This window comes from Montipora foliosa, chromosome 3 (genome assembly GCF_036669935.1).
Source record: "Montipora foliosa isolate CH-2021 chromosome 3, ASM3666993v2, whole genome shotgun sequence".
In the NCBI taxonomy this organism is placed as follows: Eukaryota; Metazoa; Cnidaria; class Anthozoa; order Scleractinia; family Acroporidae; genus Montipora; species Montipora foliosa.
Window position 1 is genome coordinate 68,372,515 of NC_090871.1, and position 20,000 is coordinate 68,392,514.

The 20,000-nt window shown below is 39.3% G+C and overlaps 2 protein-coding genes across 2 annotated transcripts in view; one reads left to right on the forward strand and one right to left on the reverse strand.

Moving 5' to 3' along the window:
• Positions 1-11,685, forward strand: part of LOC137998098 (uncharacterized) — a 45,904-nt gene extending 34,219 nt beyond the window's left edge. Inside the window, exons 6-10 of the mRNA XM_068844515.1 lie at positions 1,206-2,554; positions 4,020-4,163; positions 6,735-6,871; positions 7,409-7,571; positions 9,871-11,685. Coding sequence (XP_068700616.1) covers positions 1,206-2,554; positions 4,020-4,163; positions 6,735-6,871; positions 7,409-7,571; positions 9,871-10,070 — 1,993 coding nt within the window. The 3' untranslated portion in view covers positions 10,071-11,685. The remainder of the gene's footprint in view (positions 1-1,205; positions 2,555-4,019; positions 4,164-6,734; positions 6,872-7,408; positions 7,572-9,870) is intronic.
• A 3,470-nt stretch (positions 11,686-15,155) lies between these two features.
• Positions 15,156-20,000, reverse strand: part of LOC137998099 (uncharacterized) — a 10,162-nt gene continuing 5,317 nt past the window's right edge. The window contains exons 6-8 of the mRNA XM_068844516.1: positions 18,426-18,623; positions 17,723-18,131; positions 15,156-15,834 (exon numbers count right to left, since the gene is read on the reverse strand). Coding sequence (XP_068700617.1) covers positions 15,713-15,834; positions 17,723-18,131; positions 18,426-18,623 — 729 coding nt within the window. The 3' untranslated portion in view covers positions 15,156-15,712. The remainder of the gene's footprint in view (positions 15,835-17,722; positions 18,132-18,425; positions 18,624-20,000) is intronic.

A 20,000-nucleotide genomic window follows, 5' to 3' on the forward strand; every position in this document is an offset into this window, starting at 1 on the left:
GTATAATTTTCAGCGCTGAATATAAGAATTCGGTGTTATATAGGCCACTTTAAAAAATACCATAATACTCTTTGAGTGCTCTCCAACATTTTGAAAAAGAATTGTTTCCAGGTCCTTTTGGAACTTGCAATGGTCCCAAGAGAAAATGCAAATGAAAGTGGTCTATTCACCTCGCTGCTCGGGATATATAACATTTCGGAGGCGTGGCCGCTAAGCTAAGCAAGCACCTTTCGTGCCTTAGCACGTTGTCTTGCGTTTTCTTGATATTCACCGCTGAAAATTATACTAAAACAATTATTCGCCTCGGGCTCAATGAATATTGTGAAATATTTACCTCAACTAAGTCTCGGTAAATATTCCCAAATATTCACTTCGCCTTCGGCGAATAATTGTTAATTGGTATAAATACACAGGTTAATATACAAAATCGCGTGCTCTCATTGGCTCGCTATCTCGGATTATCAGCCGATAATCACCTCAACGGACAAAATGGCTGCCAGTAGTCGTTTTGCCACTGTAAGTGAAGATGATTTCGCATTGAAATGTTTTTTTTTTTTTCTCTTTTTTGAAATAATCACCTGTGTATTTATACTAAAACAATTATTCGCCTCAGGCTCAGTGATTATTGGTGAATATTCACCTCGACTTTGTCTCGGTGAATATTCACCGATAATCACTCTGCCTTCGGCGAATAATTGTTAAATAGTTGCGCGCAGTAGGTTGCTCAGCAAGAAAGAAGCGTAAGAGTCGCACGAGGTGATAGCCAAGGGGACTGTAGCTTCTTGAGGGCTTAGACAAGCTATAATTTGATAGTATAAGCTGAACCGCGTTCTTCTTGTTGTATAACATAACCAAAACATCATTTGAATGCCTCTCACTTTCTAACTCCTCGAGTTGGCTTTCACTTAGGCTTGCAAATCGCTCTGCCGATGGTTCGAGTAAAATACCCGCTAACGGGTTAAAAGTCTTTTCATAAAGCTGCCAAGAAATTTCGGCATTATCTTGAGTAGTTTGGTCAGTCTTTACTGGAGTTTGGGGGATTAGCATTTTTCCCGGGGCACGGCGTCAGGTGTTTTCGTCATAACCATTTACCCATGGGCAAATTGAATACGTTCATTGACCAATCAAAACGTGCGCTTTCCTTCTGTTATGTTATAATTTAACTTTAACAAAGTGGTTATTATCGCTATCGTTATCATTTACAGGTGCAGAAAACGATTCAACCAACGAGAAAACCCACTAAGCCAACATGAAATCTGTCGCCTTGTCGTAAACCAACACGGTCCAGAGTATGTTGGTTTTGCAGTCCGAAGCACATGCCCAAGGAACTGGAAAGATGAGATTGTGCGCACTAAATGTCAGAATGAAGACCAAAGTGATCTGTTTAATGACTGGCCCGTGTTTGTTCGCGACAGGCGCATTACTTACAGAAATGTTTTTTGTGCAAGGTGCAATGGAGCAGTAAATACAACCTACTGGAAACTCGAGGCGAATTGCAGTAAATGGTTTAACACAACGGCGTTCAATCTTAGTGATTTTATTCGCTTTGCGCATGCTAACTGTTCAGTAATCAGACCTTGGGGGCAACACTTGAAACAATGCATCCCTCGTTTTCAAGACTGTTCCGGGATTGGTCGGGAGAAAAATGGACCGAACTGCCAATCACAATGCCTGGGGTATGCTTTTCCTGTTTGTTTAATCAGAAACAAGAAGTCAATAAGATTTCGAAATCTGCAATGCGCATTGTGTAACGGATTTAAGCCAAGCTCTTTGAAGATTGATTGTACTATTACAAGGACGGAGATCCCTACACCGCCTCTGACTATCCTGTTTGATTTTACTTCCTACTTTGAGAACAGGGTTACAGTCAAAGACAGAGAAATGCAAATAAACCACGTTTGGTACTGTGCTGCTAACGAATTGTACGACCCATACGTTGGAAAATGTAAAAGCACCGTCAGTTTACCCCCACCACAAACTGACACGCCCATTTCCCAGAGTGAAAAAACAGTACCCGTTGATTTCATATCAAACGAAACAAGATTGTTGTCGAATTTGAACTGCACTTTCGTACCTTTCAACCCAAGCGATTATGAACGACGACCTAATGGTACCGTCTACATTAAACCTCATCACAAGATTTATGAGAATACAAGGTACACAATTCGCAGGAATATTTTGCTACTTTGTGTCAACTTTTCAAGAAATGCGACAGTGTTTTCCGAACAGCCAAGCGCAGGCTACCTCACTAAAACGACGCCAACTTCTCTCCAAATAATGACTTTTGCTGGCTGCATTACGTCAATGGCATCCCTCCTTCTCCTGTTGGCAAAATATACTCTGTTTTCTGAACTGCGCAACTTGCCTGGAAGGATCATCATCAACTTATCGCTATCTTTGCTGTTGTATCAAGGCGTCTTTCTCGCTGCAATGAAAACTTACAGTCATGAGCAATGCCAGGCCATTGCCATTCTTCTTCATTACTTTGTCTTATGCTCTTTCACGTGGATGAATGCTATGGCGTATGATGTGCACAAGACATTTACTTCCTCGGGTAAGTTTAAGAGTACGTTTACTTTTCGGTGAAGGGTGCTCTCAAAAGAGTATACGTAAATCTAGGATCATATGGTTCCTTCACCATCAAAAAACAGAAGATTCCAGCCAAAAAAAATGATGTCCAGAACTGAATGCAAGTAATTAATGAGATGCACGCCCGATGTTGATTTCCAACACGAATTGTCCATTTAAGTCTATGTATTTGCTGCCTATTTCCAACAATAAGGTAAAGTCTGCCACGAGCCTAGAGGGCCCAACAGGCCGGCGCTTATCTCCGGTTTCTCTAGCATGCAGGGACTAGGAGTATTTCTACTCCCTCCTGGATGGGATGCTAGTCCATCGCAGGGTTACCCCCAGCATTTTCACCAGTACTCATTTATACACCTGGGTGGAGAGAGGCAACGTGAGAGTAAAGTGTCTTGCCCAAGAACACAACACAATGTACCCGGCCAGGACCCGAATTTCCAACAATAAGGTAAGGGTAAAGGTTAGCGTTATTTCTTGGTTTGGGTAAAATGCAGATGTTTATCTTTACACTGAGGAGTGGAGTTTTGGGGACAATTTGCGGCGTTGATTTTTCTGTATTCCCAACGTGAGCGATGTTGAAGTTGCGGAGGAGGGCATCGTGACGCTTATCGAAATGGTTATGCATCTAACTACATACATTCTAGACATATGCCCAAAAGGAGCAGTTGCCATGACAACACGGTCAAGTTGTGACCTGGGAAAAAGTGGTCTTGACCCTTTTTTGTCGGCGCTGTTAATTAACCAGATATGTCCAGGATACCTAATTAGATGCACTTTGATTACACCGTAAAAAGCCGAAAAATGGTTTTTGGGTATGGAATCCAGAATTGGATTTAGGATATAAGCGAGCTCTTAAATCCTGCTGTAGAGAACAATACATATTCTGGGTATTTTACGGCGACATTATAATACAGCACTCTTATAATATAACAAGCACTGTGATTGACCAAAAGCGCGCGTCTAGCAGCGGTGCAGAGTACTAAACTTATTTTGCATTAATTACGATGGTGCAATCTTACAGGCCTGCGTACTGTGCACACGACACGAAGGCCAAAAGTGACCATTTGACAAGAACATGTGATCGTGGAGCAAATCAGCAAAAAGGCTTTAATCTCGCTGATTTCTGTGCCAAGGCACGCAAATGCGTGACGAGAACAGTGAAAAAATTTGCTTGGGGGTGCTAGTGAAAAAAATGTTGCATGCGGGTGGTTCATCTTACTACTTATTCCTTTCAGTGTCTCGAAAAGGCTTCCAGTACATGCCTTAAAACACAACAAATACTTAAAATAAAAAAAAGGCCGCAATGGATTCTTGCGTCAGCAATCTTACACCTTTTGACTGATTTTAGAGAGCTGTCCATTGGCTCGATTTATTTTCCACAGTTTAAAACTTTCGAGTGCCATTGGTAATTTTTTATATATTTTTTTAATACCGAGACGACGGACGTGGATCGAATCGTCAAGGAAACCACAATAAACGCTTAGTGAGATACTGTTTGTACGGATGGGGATTTCCTGCTATTCTTGTGTCTTTATTTGTGATCATTGACCAAATTCTCATGAAAGGATTCATTGGATACGGTAGGTCTGCTGTCTCAACATGAATTTAAAAGCACAATATCACCACAGTGCAGTTTATTGCTGAGTACTTTTATCAGTTACTGGCCCATACTCGCTATGTAATTTACGTTACCCCCCCCCCCCCCCCACAAAAAAAAAAAAAACAAAAAAAACAAAAAAAAAAAAACAAATTAAAAGTTAAAAAAAAGCAAAAAATTACAAGCAACAGAGATAAACTTTGAAAAAATATACTTAACGAAATGACAAATAAAGTGCAAAATAGTTTCCCTATTAAACCTCCCACCAAAACGTTTCATTAGTCCGCCATCTTGTTTGTTGTGCTTAGATGTCTGTTTATTTAACTAGAATTTTCCTATGTAATGGTCCGCCATTACTAACTTTAAAATGTTGAGAGAGCTGGATCGAGGGAAAAATGACGTCAAAGACTCGATAGTTTAAGAGTGCAATTAATGAGTGTGTACGCGGCTGAATTATTGTGCAACACGGGAGTTTCAGGCTTTCAGACTTTTAAGCTCTTGTTTTGCATAACATAATAAGCTGCGTTCACACGCTGAAATTGAAAGGTAGTGAGTCAATGACGTCACTTTACCTTAGATCCAAAGCTCTGAGATCCAATCGGTCAGTTTGGAACGTGAGTGATGGCGGACCGTGAAATCCAAAACTTCACTCAAAGTAAACAGCCTTTGGACAAAAAACAAAGCTCAAAATCATGCCAGTCAAGCATTAAGCAATCACACTTTCAAAATATGAAGGAAAAAAAAAAAAAAAAAGAAGAAGTGATTTTGCTTTGTTTTGTTTTGTTTTTATTTTTATTTTTATTTTTTTATCATAGTAGCACTTTAAGAATAGCAGTAATGGTAATAGCGATATTCACGGTTTATAAACAAGTCTTTTGATATTTAAATTTTGCCAACCACATAACAAAAAAACCTTTGTTTCGACAGCCAATAGATCTCTGGTTGGCCCATTAATGACGATAGGTGACGTAATGTTGAGTATCGCTCCTACTAAAAAACTCTGCTTCCCATTCTTTTGTTTCTTGTCAGAAAGGCTACGACCTCATCCGTAGGTTATAAATGTCTCCATCGTCAAATATACTTCAATTTATCTCTGATTCAACCTTACATTGTCTTCTTTACAAGTATATCGAATTGCGGTTCTCTTGACTCTAAACGAAAACATAATTTCATAACCCAGAAGTCTCGTTCTGCGATGGAATGGGGCCTATCGGTTTACGGCATTCTCTATTTTTAGAACTGCTGCTGTTAGATTTTAGGGAGTTTAAGATCTACGACCGCAGCATCCACGAATACGTCACCTCAAAATATAACTTTGTACTATCGTAAGTGTCTCGCGGTTTGACCATCTCGTTCGCATCGTACAATATGGGCGAAGTATCCTAAAAATAAATTGGTACGAGCGGTTTCAGAGAAAAAAATAGAGAATAAAAGTTTCACATTTGGACGCTTGCGTTGTCATCAAAACCTCAACTTTGGTGATTACTTTTCCTCTTTTAATAGCCAATGATAATGTTGTTTCGTGGGGGCGTTCTCTTCGACAACCGCTTCGTAGAACTTTAAAGCCCGTTTTAAATGTCGCATTTTACATGTGCCAAATCTAATGTACATGAGCAAAAACAACAAAATTTTCTCATTTGCATTAGATTCGGCACATGTAAAATGCGACGTTTAAAACGGGCCTAAGTCCCTTCTTGCGGGAACAAAACGTAGCGGCATTGTGTTCCGCGCACGATTTTGCATTTAGCACGTGCAATCCCTTGTGCAGTTACTTAATTGGTTGCAGACCAATCAGGAAAGTCGCAATTATTAGGACCAATCTGATTGGGGGTTATTTGGAGGGACCTGGATAGCCCTTATTCACGATAGCCGCCATGTTGGTTTTCAAATTGTCATGCAAATTAGCCATGTGTTATGCTGGGGGCAAACATTGGAATAAAGGCAAATTGCGGAAAATCGGCTTGTCGAAATATTGAATTAACATTGCTGAAAGTATATTTTAGAGTTTAGAATTAAGTACCTTTTATAATAAGTTTATATCTTTTGATTGCCTCCGACATTTTTACTTTCTACTTCGTTATCTGCTAATTTTTCGGTTAAAAAAAATCGAAGTAACTTGTGTATGCATTCTATTTTACTACTTAGGTGATAAACATTCAATGAACACGAAACAAATCATCTGTGTGGCTAAGCTGCTCGTTATAACCTCTCGAACTTGTGTCGTTTGCCCCCTCAGAAGTGTGTAGCTAATTTGCACGATAATAGCAAATCCAACATGGCGGCTATCGTGAATAAGGTCTATTCTAAATTTAGATAATGACGTAAACCAATAGATCCCATTCGTAAACTGATCAGCCAAGGCCAATTGAGAGAGATCGATACTGGATCTGGGTTATCAACTTCTGGCGGGAATGATCATCGCTCTCACCGCCAGTACCTTGAGCAACTGAATGAAAAAAGGAAAAAAAAAATCAAAGCTTGACCGCAACAGCTGCGATGATGATTCTCGCGTAGTCTTATGCCTTATTGTTATATTTTATCCTTTGATTAACAGGAGAGGGAGAGGCATACTGTTACATATCCAAACCCAAAGCTGTTCTTTATTTCGTTGTTGCGCCAATTGCATTGATAATGCTTTTTAACGCATTTGCCTCGGTGCATACCGTGTTGCACATTGTAAAGACAAGGAAGGTAAGACTAAGCTATTAGATACGGATTTATCAGATTTTTGTATAGCATTGGGATCGATGTACTGGCTAAATGGTTACTCTCTGAGGGCTTCAATTCAAGATGGCACACTCGCCACCACACATCAACGGGTCTTATGCTACAAGGCTGTAACCGATAGAGGGACAGCTGAGTGCCTCATTGACAACTATAAGACGGGAATGCTTAACCACATGCCAATAATGACCAATAAATTAACTGTCTGACTGCTCAAAGGCCAACTGATTTTCTGAATGCAGCTCATCAGTGAATAATAAATGAGCTGCATGCTATACTAACCGGAAGCCTTTGTTTCTGACTGCAAAGTAATAAGGGCTAGCTATAATAGTTGCAAAAATAAGAGAATTACTGAAAAATCACAAATTCCATTCACAAAAATCACAATTTTGCATGCCGAGGAATTCGCGTAATATAACGGTTAAAACCCTTCCTTGATTCGTAACCAACAGCAAACTGGCTAAATTTACTACATTGTCAATGGCCAACTCGTCTCATTTCCAGAGAACACCGAAAGGGACCAATCTGAGGAACAGCAGGGAAGTAGCCTTGATTTGTGTTAAAATGGCGTCAATCATGGGAGTGACATGGATTCTTGGAATCGCTGCCAACGTTCAAGCCTTGTCATTTCTGTGGTACCCGTATGTTGTTCTAAACAGCCTTCAAGGTATTGTGCTCTTTCTTTGTTCTATTTCCTTCATTGTTTGTACCTTTCTTGCTTATCCTGACATTTCACAGTTATAACATCAGCCTACAATAGGGTTTTGGGTGAGGACGCGTGCAGCTCTTACAATGGCTCTCGCTGAAGGGAAATCTCTGTTTATATTTTTCCCTAATTAGCATCGTTATCTAATCTAAAACTAGTACTGAAAATTGAAAGTTCATTGCATAATGAGCTATCTCTAAAACTTTGAGCGCAATTTACCAGATACTTTCTGAGTAATTCCGTATCGAAAGTTCGAGATTTTACAAAAAATGTATGGGATTATGAGGGAGTTTAAGCATGCGACGTTTTTGAGCCGCGGACGGCAACCGGAAATGATCATTTCGCATGCCAGGACAGTAGTGTCTCCCAGATTGTCAACCTAATCATCTCAGGAGGAAAGAGTCTTAGTTAAAAGGGAAAACAGCTCACATCCGGGTGCCGTCCAAGGCTCAAAAACGTCGCATGCTTAAACTCCCTATAAGCTTGCAATAACTCGCACGTTATCAAAGACAAAAGGCTTAAAATTGGAAATTTAACCACGTTTAACACGTTCTTTCACCTTTTGGAGTCAACTTGTGAATAGCATGATACCTTCCGTCAGCAAACATGTATGTAAATTAGACAAAATGCAAAGAATTACTTCAGCAAAGATTCGCCTATCGATTCAGGAAACAATGAGGCCTAACCTTAAACGCATTAGAGCCATGTCCCATGCTGCTCCAATGAAATTAGAGGTATTAAAGACCTGAGGGGCATCTATAATATCTGAATCTGGCTTGTCCTATGAAGTGGGGTGATCATGCTGGAGCATGTAAGATAAGACGTTCATTGATTGTTAAGCCGAAGGGAGAAAACAAAGCTGTGAAAAGATTTAGGGTCGGATACACTTGAGCATACTCTCCCTCTTGTTCCCATGCACCCCCTAAATGACGGCCGTTCTGTGACTTCTGTCAGGGAAGAGAACACGAAATGATTTTGAAAAGTCTGAAATTAACTTCCCCTCATTATGAAGAGGGATGAGGGTTGGAGCATGAAAGATGTGGGGCTCGTTAATTGTTAAGCCGAAGGGAGAAAGCATACGAGGCTACGAGGACCCCCCTAACTTCCTCCACCTAAATAACCGTCGTTCCGTAACGGCAGTATAAAAAGAAAAGACAAAGCAATTTTGAAAAGTCCATAATTAACTTCCTTTTCATATAAACCGCGCTCAAATTTTATAATCTAACTATATTTGAGGATCTTCCAGCTTGCAAGATTGTCTTTTTTAACATAATCGAACCAAGTCAACTGTCTTCATTTGTTGGCTGTCCAAGGCTCCGTTTTATATGCTTCTAATTAAATTTATTCTTTATAATCACCAGTCCGGTAATTTACTTGCTATTTATTTATTAAACACCAATGAAATACCAAGAGAGCTTTCGCGCGAAAACATCATATCTTCACACGTGAAAAGATCGCTGTTGCTATGGTTACATACAAAAACCGTGCCTTCCGATGCCTTTCGTGAAATGATTTAGTATTTCATTGGTGTTTATATCACAAATAGAATATTACATGGCCGCTTTCTCTTCCCGTGTTGAAAAATATTTCACTCGCTCGCTGCGCTCACTCGCAAGATATTTTTCAACACTCGAGAAGATATATTTTTATTTTATCTCCGCGCGGCCATGTAATATACTCTATTTGTTACATCATGTTAAGTTTTGGACCTCCCTCAGTATATCGTCAATCCAACAGCTTTTCATTGTATGATATGGTCACCAGTGTGAATGCTAAAAGGATACTCCTTTCGGGGTATGACTTGATCTTACTGAAGGTTTCGATCTTTGCTTTATTATAAGACGAGTCGTTCTGTCCAAGCTTCAAAAGTGTCATGATCATCATCGTTATCAACAACCAGTGCTTAAACCGCAAGCGTAGCACAGATTGGTTCTCCTTCTAAGATTTCGAGTAATAAATAATCTAACTTCGTTTGCCAGACCAATCGCAGCTTCAGTAAAATATTAAGGTTGTTACATACCACCCCAAAGTTTTAAGGGGTGGGCTCAGGCCAACTGCTTTATCTCAAGTTTAGGGTTGTCTATCCCTCTTTGTGGTAGACAGTCGGCTCAAATGACCTTACACTTGAAGTGCGCATGCAGAATTGTACCGTTAAATCTAAGAGGCTAAGGTTTTCAAGTAGTAAACATTCAAGTGTAACAGTTCTTGGCATTTCGTTCGTCCACTGAATTTAGTGGTTTTATTTGTTCCTTGTTCACAGGTCTGTTCATCTTCCTATCGTTTGCTGCCAGTAGGAGATCCCTGGAGTTATATAGAGCCAAAATAGCCATCTTAAGGAATCGGTGCTCCCCGAATGCAGCGAAGAATACAGCGAGGACAAAGCGGGACAAGATCGTGGTCACTCGGTCCGGAAAAACCTGGAGTCCTGACGTTCAAGACTGCGAAGAGGCACCTCTGTAAAAGCGAGACTTCATACATTTGCCATGCCATATCATACAACAATCTTTATTTAACAAAGAAAAACACAGTGATAGTACAGTTCCGTTTTCTAATTTATTCCTTTAACAAGAATGAGATTAGAAAGCAATGGGCAGTAGTAGCGTTGTGTGATGTGACAGGAAATTAACTAAATCAGTTAAATTGAGTTCCAGGGAAATTAAAGAGTGTCTTTAACCCTAATAGAGTGTTTTCACTCACGTGTTTTTCCACCGAAAACAAAAGGAAAGGTTTGCATGATAATGGAGTTCAATTCCCGGAGGATTAGTTGGGAACACCAACATGGCCGCCGTGATGTCACGTGAAAACACTCTATAAGCAAAACAGCGCGATAAAATAATGACAACTGTAAACGACGAAGTAGTTTAAAGAAACCACAACGGTTACGGCAACGCCATAAGAAATGAAAAATATTCGTGCAGCGCCTGCACAACTTAAGCGGTAGTGTTCATAACAACGACGTGAAATCGTAAAATTGAGGTTTGATAGGGAACCCCCACTCTTGCTACAGAATAATTATAAGCTTAAACAGAACGAAATTATGTTAACAAACAAATTTGTTCGAAATTTGTTTTTAAAACAGTGTATATATAGAGAAAAGTGAATTTTAAAATCGCTTATTTTCACTTTCAAATTTCGTGGTCGCAGCCATCTTGAATGATTGCTACGTGTTACGGTTGCCCTATTGTTCTGACACAAAAAGCTGTTGTCTAATAACAATAGGGCAACCGTAACAAGTCACAATTATTCAAGATGGCGGAGTTCGCGAAATTTGGAAACCCAAAAAGTCGATTCTAAAACTTATTTCTTTCGGATACAAACACTTTCTTTGAAAACATTTTTAGACTGACTTGACTGCAGCTGTAACAGTTTTTTCCTGTGATTTCTGTAGCTTCAAGTCAATACTCCTTTTACTTGAAATTACTTTTCAGGATAGGACTAAATAATTATGACCTCGAAACATTGACTAAAATATAGCCAGCATCCTGCTGACAACTTAGTAAATGTTATAACTTTTTGCGGGACTCGAACATTTTCTGCCAGAAAAAAAAAAAAAGTTAGTTTCAGAAAAGCTTTGGAAAACTAAAGAAGAGGATATGTACTGAGAAAAAAAAAATCGAGATCTATTAAAGTAACAGAAGGATCGCACCGGACTATAGTGCATGGTATGTGAGTAGACGTGTTAAGAAAACATAAAATTAAATTTAAGGTTTCAAGGTTTTTCAGCATACTACATCGACTCTGCTCTGACCTTGCAGGGAGCCATGACAAAGTCCAAAAAAATGCATGACAAAAAAAGAAAAAGCATACTCGTCAATACGTGTTGCCATCCTTCACAGCAGAAGCTCATGACCCTTAAGCTTTTAACTCTGGTTCAGAGCTGGCGTTTTTTGAGTTTAAAAATTCCCCTCTTTAGATGTAACGTAGCTCGCGCATTTTCCATTTTTGTCCATATTTGGGCATAAAATCGGTTTCCTTAAATTCCCAGCTTTGTTCCAAGGAAAAGAGTTGCAAGTTATATGCTTCATGTGCTTCTGCTCACAGTTATTCCGTCGGAAACATATATCTTATACCAAAATGGCCGTCATCTTTGTATTCTTTTGCTTCCTTGCAAATTGGCCATTTTGGCCTCGCTTTTAAACGTAAAATTTAAAAGAAAAGGGCCAACTTTGAAACAAAAGAACACTAAAATGCATGCCGGCCATTTTGGAATAAGGTGTATAGATCCTTGTGACTGCCCATCACTTTTCTTTTTAATTTGGACTCATTGCATATCTTTAAGTATTTGATTTTAATTAGTAAATATTTAATGAGAAGTATATTGATCTCTCCAGGTCTAAAGAGAACGACCTTACATTAAAAACAAAAACAAAATTCTTTTGCTTCGGTAGTTTTATTTTATATCTTCAGTTCTCGCTTCTAAATTTATAAGACCTTCTGTTCACGGTTAATATGCTACAGATAATGACTATGTATTCTGAAACAAAAGTGGATTCAACGGTGGACACGGAAGTATACTGAAGAAAGTAAAACTCCTCACTGACAACCTTAAGCACAACGAAAGACATCATACTCTCCTTTTGATATTAAAAATCAATTGACACTGTTTGTCTGCAACAGCTGAGGGCTTGCTTTGTAATTGATAACAAGGAGACACTACAAAGGATTTCCTAATGTTACACCAAATACCTACAGAACTCTGCAAAAGAAAAAGGACCATAGGAAAGTCATTAGGGAGCTTTAGCAACGACAACGGGAACAGGAACGAGAACGTCATCTCAAAACCTAAATTCTCATTATTGTAATCACTTCACGACTATTCCAAGTTTTTTAATGTTAGAAAGGAATGGCAGTCCCTCAGGAATGAAAACGTTATGAGCGGGGCTTTATTTAGGGGAGAAAATTACAATTTATCTTCAAAAGCAGACGTCCTTCATAAAACCTCAAATTTGGTCATTTCACGCTGTTGTTTTGCTGAAGACGGCAAACAAATGGACAAAAGTGAAAAACGCACGGGCAGGGCGTCAACGTCAGGATTTCAACGAGGTTTGAACCCGTGACCTGGCGATTCCGGTGCGACGCTCTAACCAAGTGAGCTACGAAGCCACTGACGTTGGGAGCTGGTCATTTGTGGGTTCTAATGATCCCGTGAGGAATGAATCAATGATGAATGGTATATGAAATGAATCATATATGAACTGCGGATATGAAATCAAGTGAAGCTATGATCTTCGCAGTTATGAACGCAATTTTTGCAATTGCGTAGAGAAGCCTGAAAAATTCAGGATTTCAACGGGGTTTGAACCCGTGACCTCGCGATTCCGGTGCGACGATCTAACCAACTGAGCTATGAAGCCACTGACGTCAGGAGCTGGTCATAGAAGATCATAGAAGATCATAGAAGATGGAAAAAATTGGCTAAAAAACCATATCCTTTGGGGCCGCACAAACCCATATAGCCCACATAAGACAGTATCCCCCCACTTCGGTGTGCTAGGTAGAATGGATTTATGTTTTGTTTCCGCAAATATCATTCACTTGATCTATCACATACCATTTGATGCTAGCCTAAGTGTCTACTCAGTTTTCTTCCTCAAAACCCAAATATAGCTGGCCACTGACATTCCCCGGGCTGACGCGCTTAAACAACTGAAATCATTCCTTTTGTTATCACGTACAACCCTACATCACCTATAAGGATGGTTTCCATGAGATGTCACAGCAGCCACGTTGGTGCACAGAACAATGGAAAAAAAGAGAGTCTTTTGGGAATTTGGCTCTATGATATTGCAAAACATGAGGCATAATTTGCTGTTGTTTTGTGCATCAACATGGCCGTCTCGTAACGTGATCGAAAACCATCTGTAGCCTCACTAGCAGCATTATTCACAAACGATCCGCTTTTTTTTAATCAAACAACATGGCGGTCGCCAGGGGTTTCGTATATATAGGTATTTTTTACGCGGTTGTCGTTCTTCAAGGTACTGAAGGAATGTCCAGGAACTGGAGAGATTCCTGTTGTCCATACCAGACTATGTATCCCGCATAGAACAAGGTACAGCTCCCGGCAACGACAGAAATCTAGAATATTTACACGATAGCTTAGAAGGATTTGGGGTTCTCCTATATGTTTACGTGACCATTTTAGACATTTTGGCGGGAAACGACTGTAAGGTTTGTCGAGTATTTTCGACTGCCGCAGAAAAAAATTCTCGACTACCGCAGAAAAAGAATTCTCGAATAGGTCAAAAAAATTCTGGAGTGTCGAAAAAACAGTCGACTCCGAGAAATAATTCTTAACTCACTGCAAAAATTCTCGACTGGTTAAAAAAACTCGCCTCGAAGAAATAATTTTCGACCGGATTAAAAAAAAAAAAAAAAGCTGGACTAGAGAAAATGATTCTCGACTGGATGAAAGAATTCTGGACTCGACAGAAAAATTATCGATCACTTTTGTCCATTTTGGCTTTCCACATAACATTTCGAGAAGACTGAATCCAACATTTTCACTTTTAGATGCTATTGAGCTTTCACTCAGAACATGGGCTTGAGTTTCTAAATCGGTGAACGACATTACACTAAAATCCTAACGGTTGCCCCACTGCATGTTATAAATCCGGATTTTCATCAAACTTTGCCATAATTGAAGCTGTTTGTAGCCTCGCGCGCGCAGAAATCCCCTTCAACGACACTCGACAACAAGGCATTTTTTCGTTGTTGTTGGAAAAAGTATAGTCTCGTCAAGGGAGTTCCTTTTAGCCAAAGAAATCACCGCCTCGTAATTCTACTGTCCGTTTTGCTGCACCGAACAAAGTCAAGCAAGTAATCAGCCAATCATCCCTCAATTTATTTTAACACGCATGGCTACAATACCAACTAACAAGGATAGAGATGGCGTGGATTTCGCAACAATTTAACGTTTCAGTGGGTTGTAATATCCCAATATCACTGACAGGATCCTTTCATTCGCTTTCGAGTTCGTTATGTTTACGCATGGGTTATGTTTACCCTTGCGACCTTAGGTGTTTGTTTTGCATCTGGAAGATGTTTATATTTTCAATTACAACCTCTCCCTAGGGGTTATCCCGCATAGTTTTTAACCAATAAAATATCCGCGTCCTAATTACTTGGAATACCTGAAATTCTTTGTGCATTTTGTTGCACCGAAAAAAAGTCAAACGAGATTATAACTCGGATACCTTTCAGGTATTCCGAGTAAAAAGCTGGTTTATTATTTATCAGCATCACATCTCATGCTGTGTTTTAATGTATCTCGCATTTCGCTCGTATTCATTGTCCCGAGAAAGAAATTCTTGCCGATTTCGGTACTCATTTGTTGAAATGAGGGAAGCATATTATGTGAAATGAACTGTGAACTTAGCTTATTACCCTCGCACATTGTATAAGCTTCGACTGGACTCTGAAAATGATACTTGAACTCGATTCACCCCCGCGAACGTGTCAGCTTCAAGCCTTTATATGTTGTTGTGATTTCTTGATCCACGCAATCGGAATGTCGCGAAATAATAGGTACAGAAAACAACTTTTCCAGAGGTAGACTTGTGATTTAATGTTATTTATTAAACATCATACAATTTTTCTTTCCTTCGTACATTTGTACGTGATCAACTTCATCCCAGCTAATTTCTGTTTTTTTTTACGAAGTGATGCGAACTGTGAAATCACACCCGCAAATTCTGTCTACATCTGTTTCATCGCAATGCCTCATCCGCAGTGACCATGAATGAACTAAAATAGCAAAGTCTAGTTGCTTTATGTGGTCAAAGGTGGCCGCCATGGAAGATTTAAATGTAAAGCAAACCATCACATTATCTCGGTTGCTTCGATGGCTTAGTGGGAACTTACTCACCCCTGGGGCCCGATGGCCCGAGTTCGGGGCGCAATGGCTCCGGTTGTATCATACGGGATTCTTATCAAGCGGTTAATCTACTATCCCTGGAGAATACACTTTTGTGACTACGATGAAAAAAAAAAAAAACTCAACTTGTTTTATAACGTGGTATGTATGGTATGCATCCCGCGTAAAAAGGGTATTGACCTTCAAGGGTAAAAGAAAGGGAGGGTGCGGTTTTCATCGTCCTCATCTAATCTCTGCGCTGTCTTCCCAGTCGGCTGCACAGCTGCAATCTTTGTTGAGCAACATCTTCGTATTCCTTCCATTGCTTTTCTTGGGCAATTGTGAGAGCCTCCTGTGATGGGGCAATTCCTGTCAAATGGAATAAAGAAAGTACGTATGATTTGAACTCAGCACGACTTTAGTACGACTTGGAAAGGGTCATCATTGTTATTTTTTGGACTTTTATCGTATTTCTCAGATAGTATGCGCGCTGGCTAAATCAGCGGGCAGTATTCTACAGTACGGCCCGCTAAACTTAGAATTTCGATAAAACGTTATGTAGCAAGTATTTCATGTCGTTTCAGTTACCTAAACTTGTAAAACTGTTTGAATCTTGCAAGCAACTACAGTATAACCCCGCTCTACGGACACCCGCTTAATACAGACACCCGTATATAGCGAACTGTTTCGTTTGCCCCGACAAAAAGATCATATATTCTCTCCAAAATTTACCCACTACAGTTTTTGACAAGGGACAGAGAAAAATTGTCCTTAATACGGACGCATTTTGATATGGACAACGGACAATTTTTCTCTGACCCGTATCAAAAACTGTAGTCTGCCTCCTATTGCAGTTTCACTTCCTTGGCTTTTTGCTGCAGTCATTGCTCGTAGCCTTCATGCTCTTTTACGGCCTTGTCGTGTATAGTTAAACTTGAAAAAGAGACAACGTACGTTTTCTAGTCGAAATGTCTGCTGTAGCTTTTTATCACTAAAACATTCATGTGTTCGGGCATGTCCCCTTGGTGTCCATATTAACCGGGTTTCACTGTATTTCAAACAGCCAAGAAGATTTAGTTTTTCGGATTTTGACACGGCAATCTTTGTGGCAGTTGAACCTTCCGCTTCCAGATGAACCTCAGAGATATGATGAATATCTTACTAACCTCGTTTTCTCGGTAATTATTTTAAGTTACGGATTTTCGTTTTTCCCCATCGTTTTATGGCCCGCGCGCTTCGCTCTTGGGCCATAAATCAACGGGAAAAAAACTCGGTCCATAACTTACAGTAATGACCTCGAACTCGGTTAGTAAGAGGTATTTACAACTTGGATAGAGTCAATTACTACTTTTATTTTTCTGTTTCCATTTGGCTACTATTTACGGTCTTTTTGGTCGTCGAATTTTACATGCACCGAATTCGACGGAAATGAGCGAGAACAGCTAAACTGCGCAAAGAGAATATGAAGTAAGAAAGTTTATCTCCATGCCCCATGATAACTACTTGAAATCTATTTTTCGATCTCGGCAGTGCTATTTTTGGACCCAGAATGAATTACGTCATTCTTTCGGAAAAATCGTACGTCGACCTTAAAATAATCGAGGAACTAAAAATAGCTTTAAAATAATTATCACAGTAAGAGGGCCATGTATGGGGAATTAGCTCTCTTATTTCCTATTCTCTTTCTTCTACAATTATCATAGAAAGAGGGTCATGTGTGGGGGATAAGCTCTCTTACATCATATTCTCTTGACCGCGCCTATTTGGCAGGGACGGTAGCAAGCTGCTTTGTCTAGCAGTGCTTATCAGTCTCCTAAGATAATGGCGGGAAAATGCAGAAACAAGCTGCCTGCTTTTTTCCTCCATTTGCCTTGTTTCGCTTTTTAGATATACGTATTTTGACATGTTTAAGTGAACAGCATATTTAAGACCACGATAGCATTTCACACATTACAGACCCACTCTTTGCCGGTAAATAACACCTATATAGACCTCTTTCATAATGGCGGCCCATTCGTTTATTCTTTTATAGTTGTATGTTCATTATAACCTTTCTCAACTAGTTGCCATGTGCACAATTCACAACAATAATTATTTACTTCTACAAAGCCATTACTTACAATTTACATACATAGAAAAGAGTTAAAAAAATGACAGACGTCATGAAAGTGGTCTATAGTTATCGGTCATGTGTCTCTTAGATTTAACTTTGAATAAATAACGATTTTTTTTTTTTAGTTCTAACGCTGTACTATACCTTGAACAAAGTTCCTTTCCCTTATGAAGTAATCCGTTTTGACGATGTCAAAACTTAACAGTGCCTTTTTGGAGTAAAAGACCAAAAGCCTCTCTTCAATTTCCTTAATCAGTTGCAATGCTTTAGCCATATGCTCTTGAGACACCCAACCCTGGACGTCAAGGACTTTCAGATGTCTTGAACTCTTTACATAAAAAGCAAGCTGCCTATTCTTTGCTCTAATTTGGACGCGATTGGTGATGGGACGTGTTTCAGCATTCAAATGGTGTTCAATATCTTGGAAGCAACTCTCTGCAATAGCCTCCTCGTTTTCAGTGATGCCAATTTTGGCGGATTTCTCTGCATAAAAAGAGGCGACGCAATATCTGTTCTCTGCAGTTTCTTCACCAGCAGCACAAGGTAGCAAAAGCTGAAAAAGAGACGATAGAAATCATTCATTTCTAATAAAGAAAAAAAGCAGCAGCTGTAGTTTTTTTTTAAGTTGTCTTGCTCTAGTACTTTTGATGTCATTTGTCATTCATTTATGCATAACTGAAAAAAAAAAAAGAGCATAAAGTGATAAATGAAATATAAAAGAAAATTACGTTTGCTGAAACAAAAAGCGTATATATGTATGTACGTATGTAACGTACATAATTCACAAAATAAAGGAAGAACACCTGTTAGGTCTTAAAGCTAAGTAGCAGTACGCTCCCTCTCTTACCTCTATGGAGTCATCAAGCAATTCCTTAGCCCGTGCATAATTCCCCTCCCTACGGGCCACCGCTGATTCAAGATACTTGAGTTTTGATAGGAGGAAACAATGATTGGTAGAATGATATGTCCGTGATATCACCAGGGCGTGTTGTGCATGTTCCTTTGCCTCCTCGATCTGGTTTTCGTGCAAGTCTACCACTGCCAGCTGTAAAAATGATACAGTATGTTGCCCAGTATCCGGACACTTCAGTTTAGAAATGTTGTAACTTTCCTTCCTTAGTCGCAAGAGTTCTGAAATTTGGCCCAAAGACAGTCTATTTAGTCTGTAATATGACGAAAAAATATTTAAGTTTTTTACCTTCGTATCCGTCATGAAATTAATATTTTTGCAGAGCTCGAATGTTGCCCAGTATCCGGACACTACAAGAACAACGTAATTAAACATAAATTTGGACAGGAAAGCGACTTTTAAGCCCATCTTGCTCTTTCAAAGTAGTCTGGCATCCGATTCCAAAAATATAAATCGGCTTGGGAACCTAGCATCTTGAAACAAAACATAATAAATTACTAGGGTATGGTGGGGAGAACTACGCGAGCGGCTGATCAAGGATAGTCTAGGGCTAGGAAGAGAAAAGACAAAAAAAGAAACTAACAAAAGCGATTTATTTTTGTTCTTTTCCCTATAACATCCTTTTCAAATGTTTATTTTTAATAAGTCTTGTCCGGATAGTGTACGCAGCTAATTCAAGGATTTTGCACGACAAAGAAAACACTGTCCGGATACTGGGTATCCGACATCCAAAACTTAGTTGATGTTTATGGCCTCCGTTATTCCAAACCAGTAATATTTTAAAGCTAATTATTGCATTTTTTGAAAATTTAACTTCTTTAAGTATCCTAACCTCAAATATTTTAAAATTTCTTTGAAACTACCACATTTTACAAGCCTATATTTGAACAGCACTAGTTTTACTGCGCAGTAAACAGCGTAAATAGTAGCCATGAAAATTTGACTCACCTGAACAGAACGGCGCCTTCTGCAACTGTTTCTCAAGCTGTGAGCCCGCCAAAACTTGAGTTTTAAAGCTGGAATGTTCGGCTTTCTTTCGGAATACTTCGTTTACCAAAAATTAAGAAGGGCTCCGGAAAAATTGAGTTTTCGTTTTAAGTGTCCGGATACTGGTACTGTCCGGATACTGGGCAACATACTGTATAGATTAAAGTCAGTTGTACTTGTGGACTATGCGAAAAAATGTTATCTGTCGTCATGACCTTTAAGACAAGCGTCAGTGCTGTGAGGGGTGTGGTCATACATGAAGGAACTGACCTTTGTTGTTGCAAAAACATACACATCAAAAGAACTCTCGTTTTTGCTTATTGCACTTCGTACTTCGATGATAATCATTTTCAGATTTGTTTGCCAGAACGAAAAGAAAAACATTATATTTATGTTTATACAGTAACTATACCAATAATTTTTCTTATAAATAACTCTTTTTTATTTTATTTTTTTTTCCTGGGGAGAAAGCATATTAGAAAACTATAGATTACCACTATGAGCTCCATCTCCAGCTAAGAATAA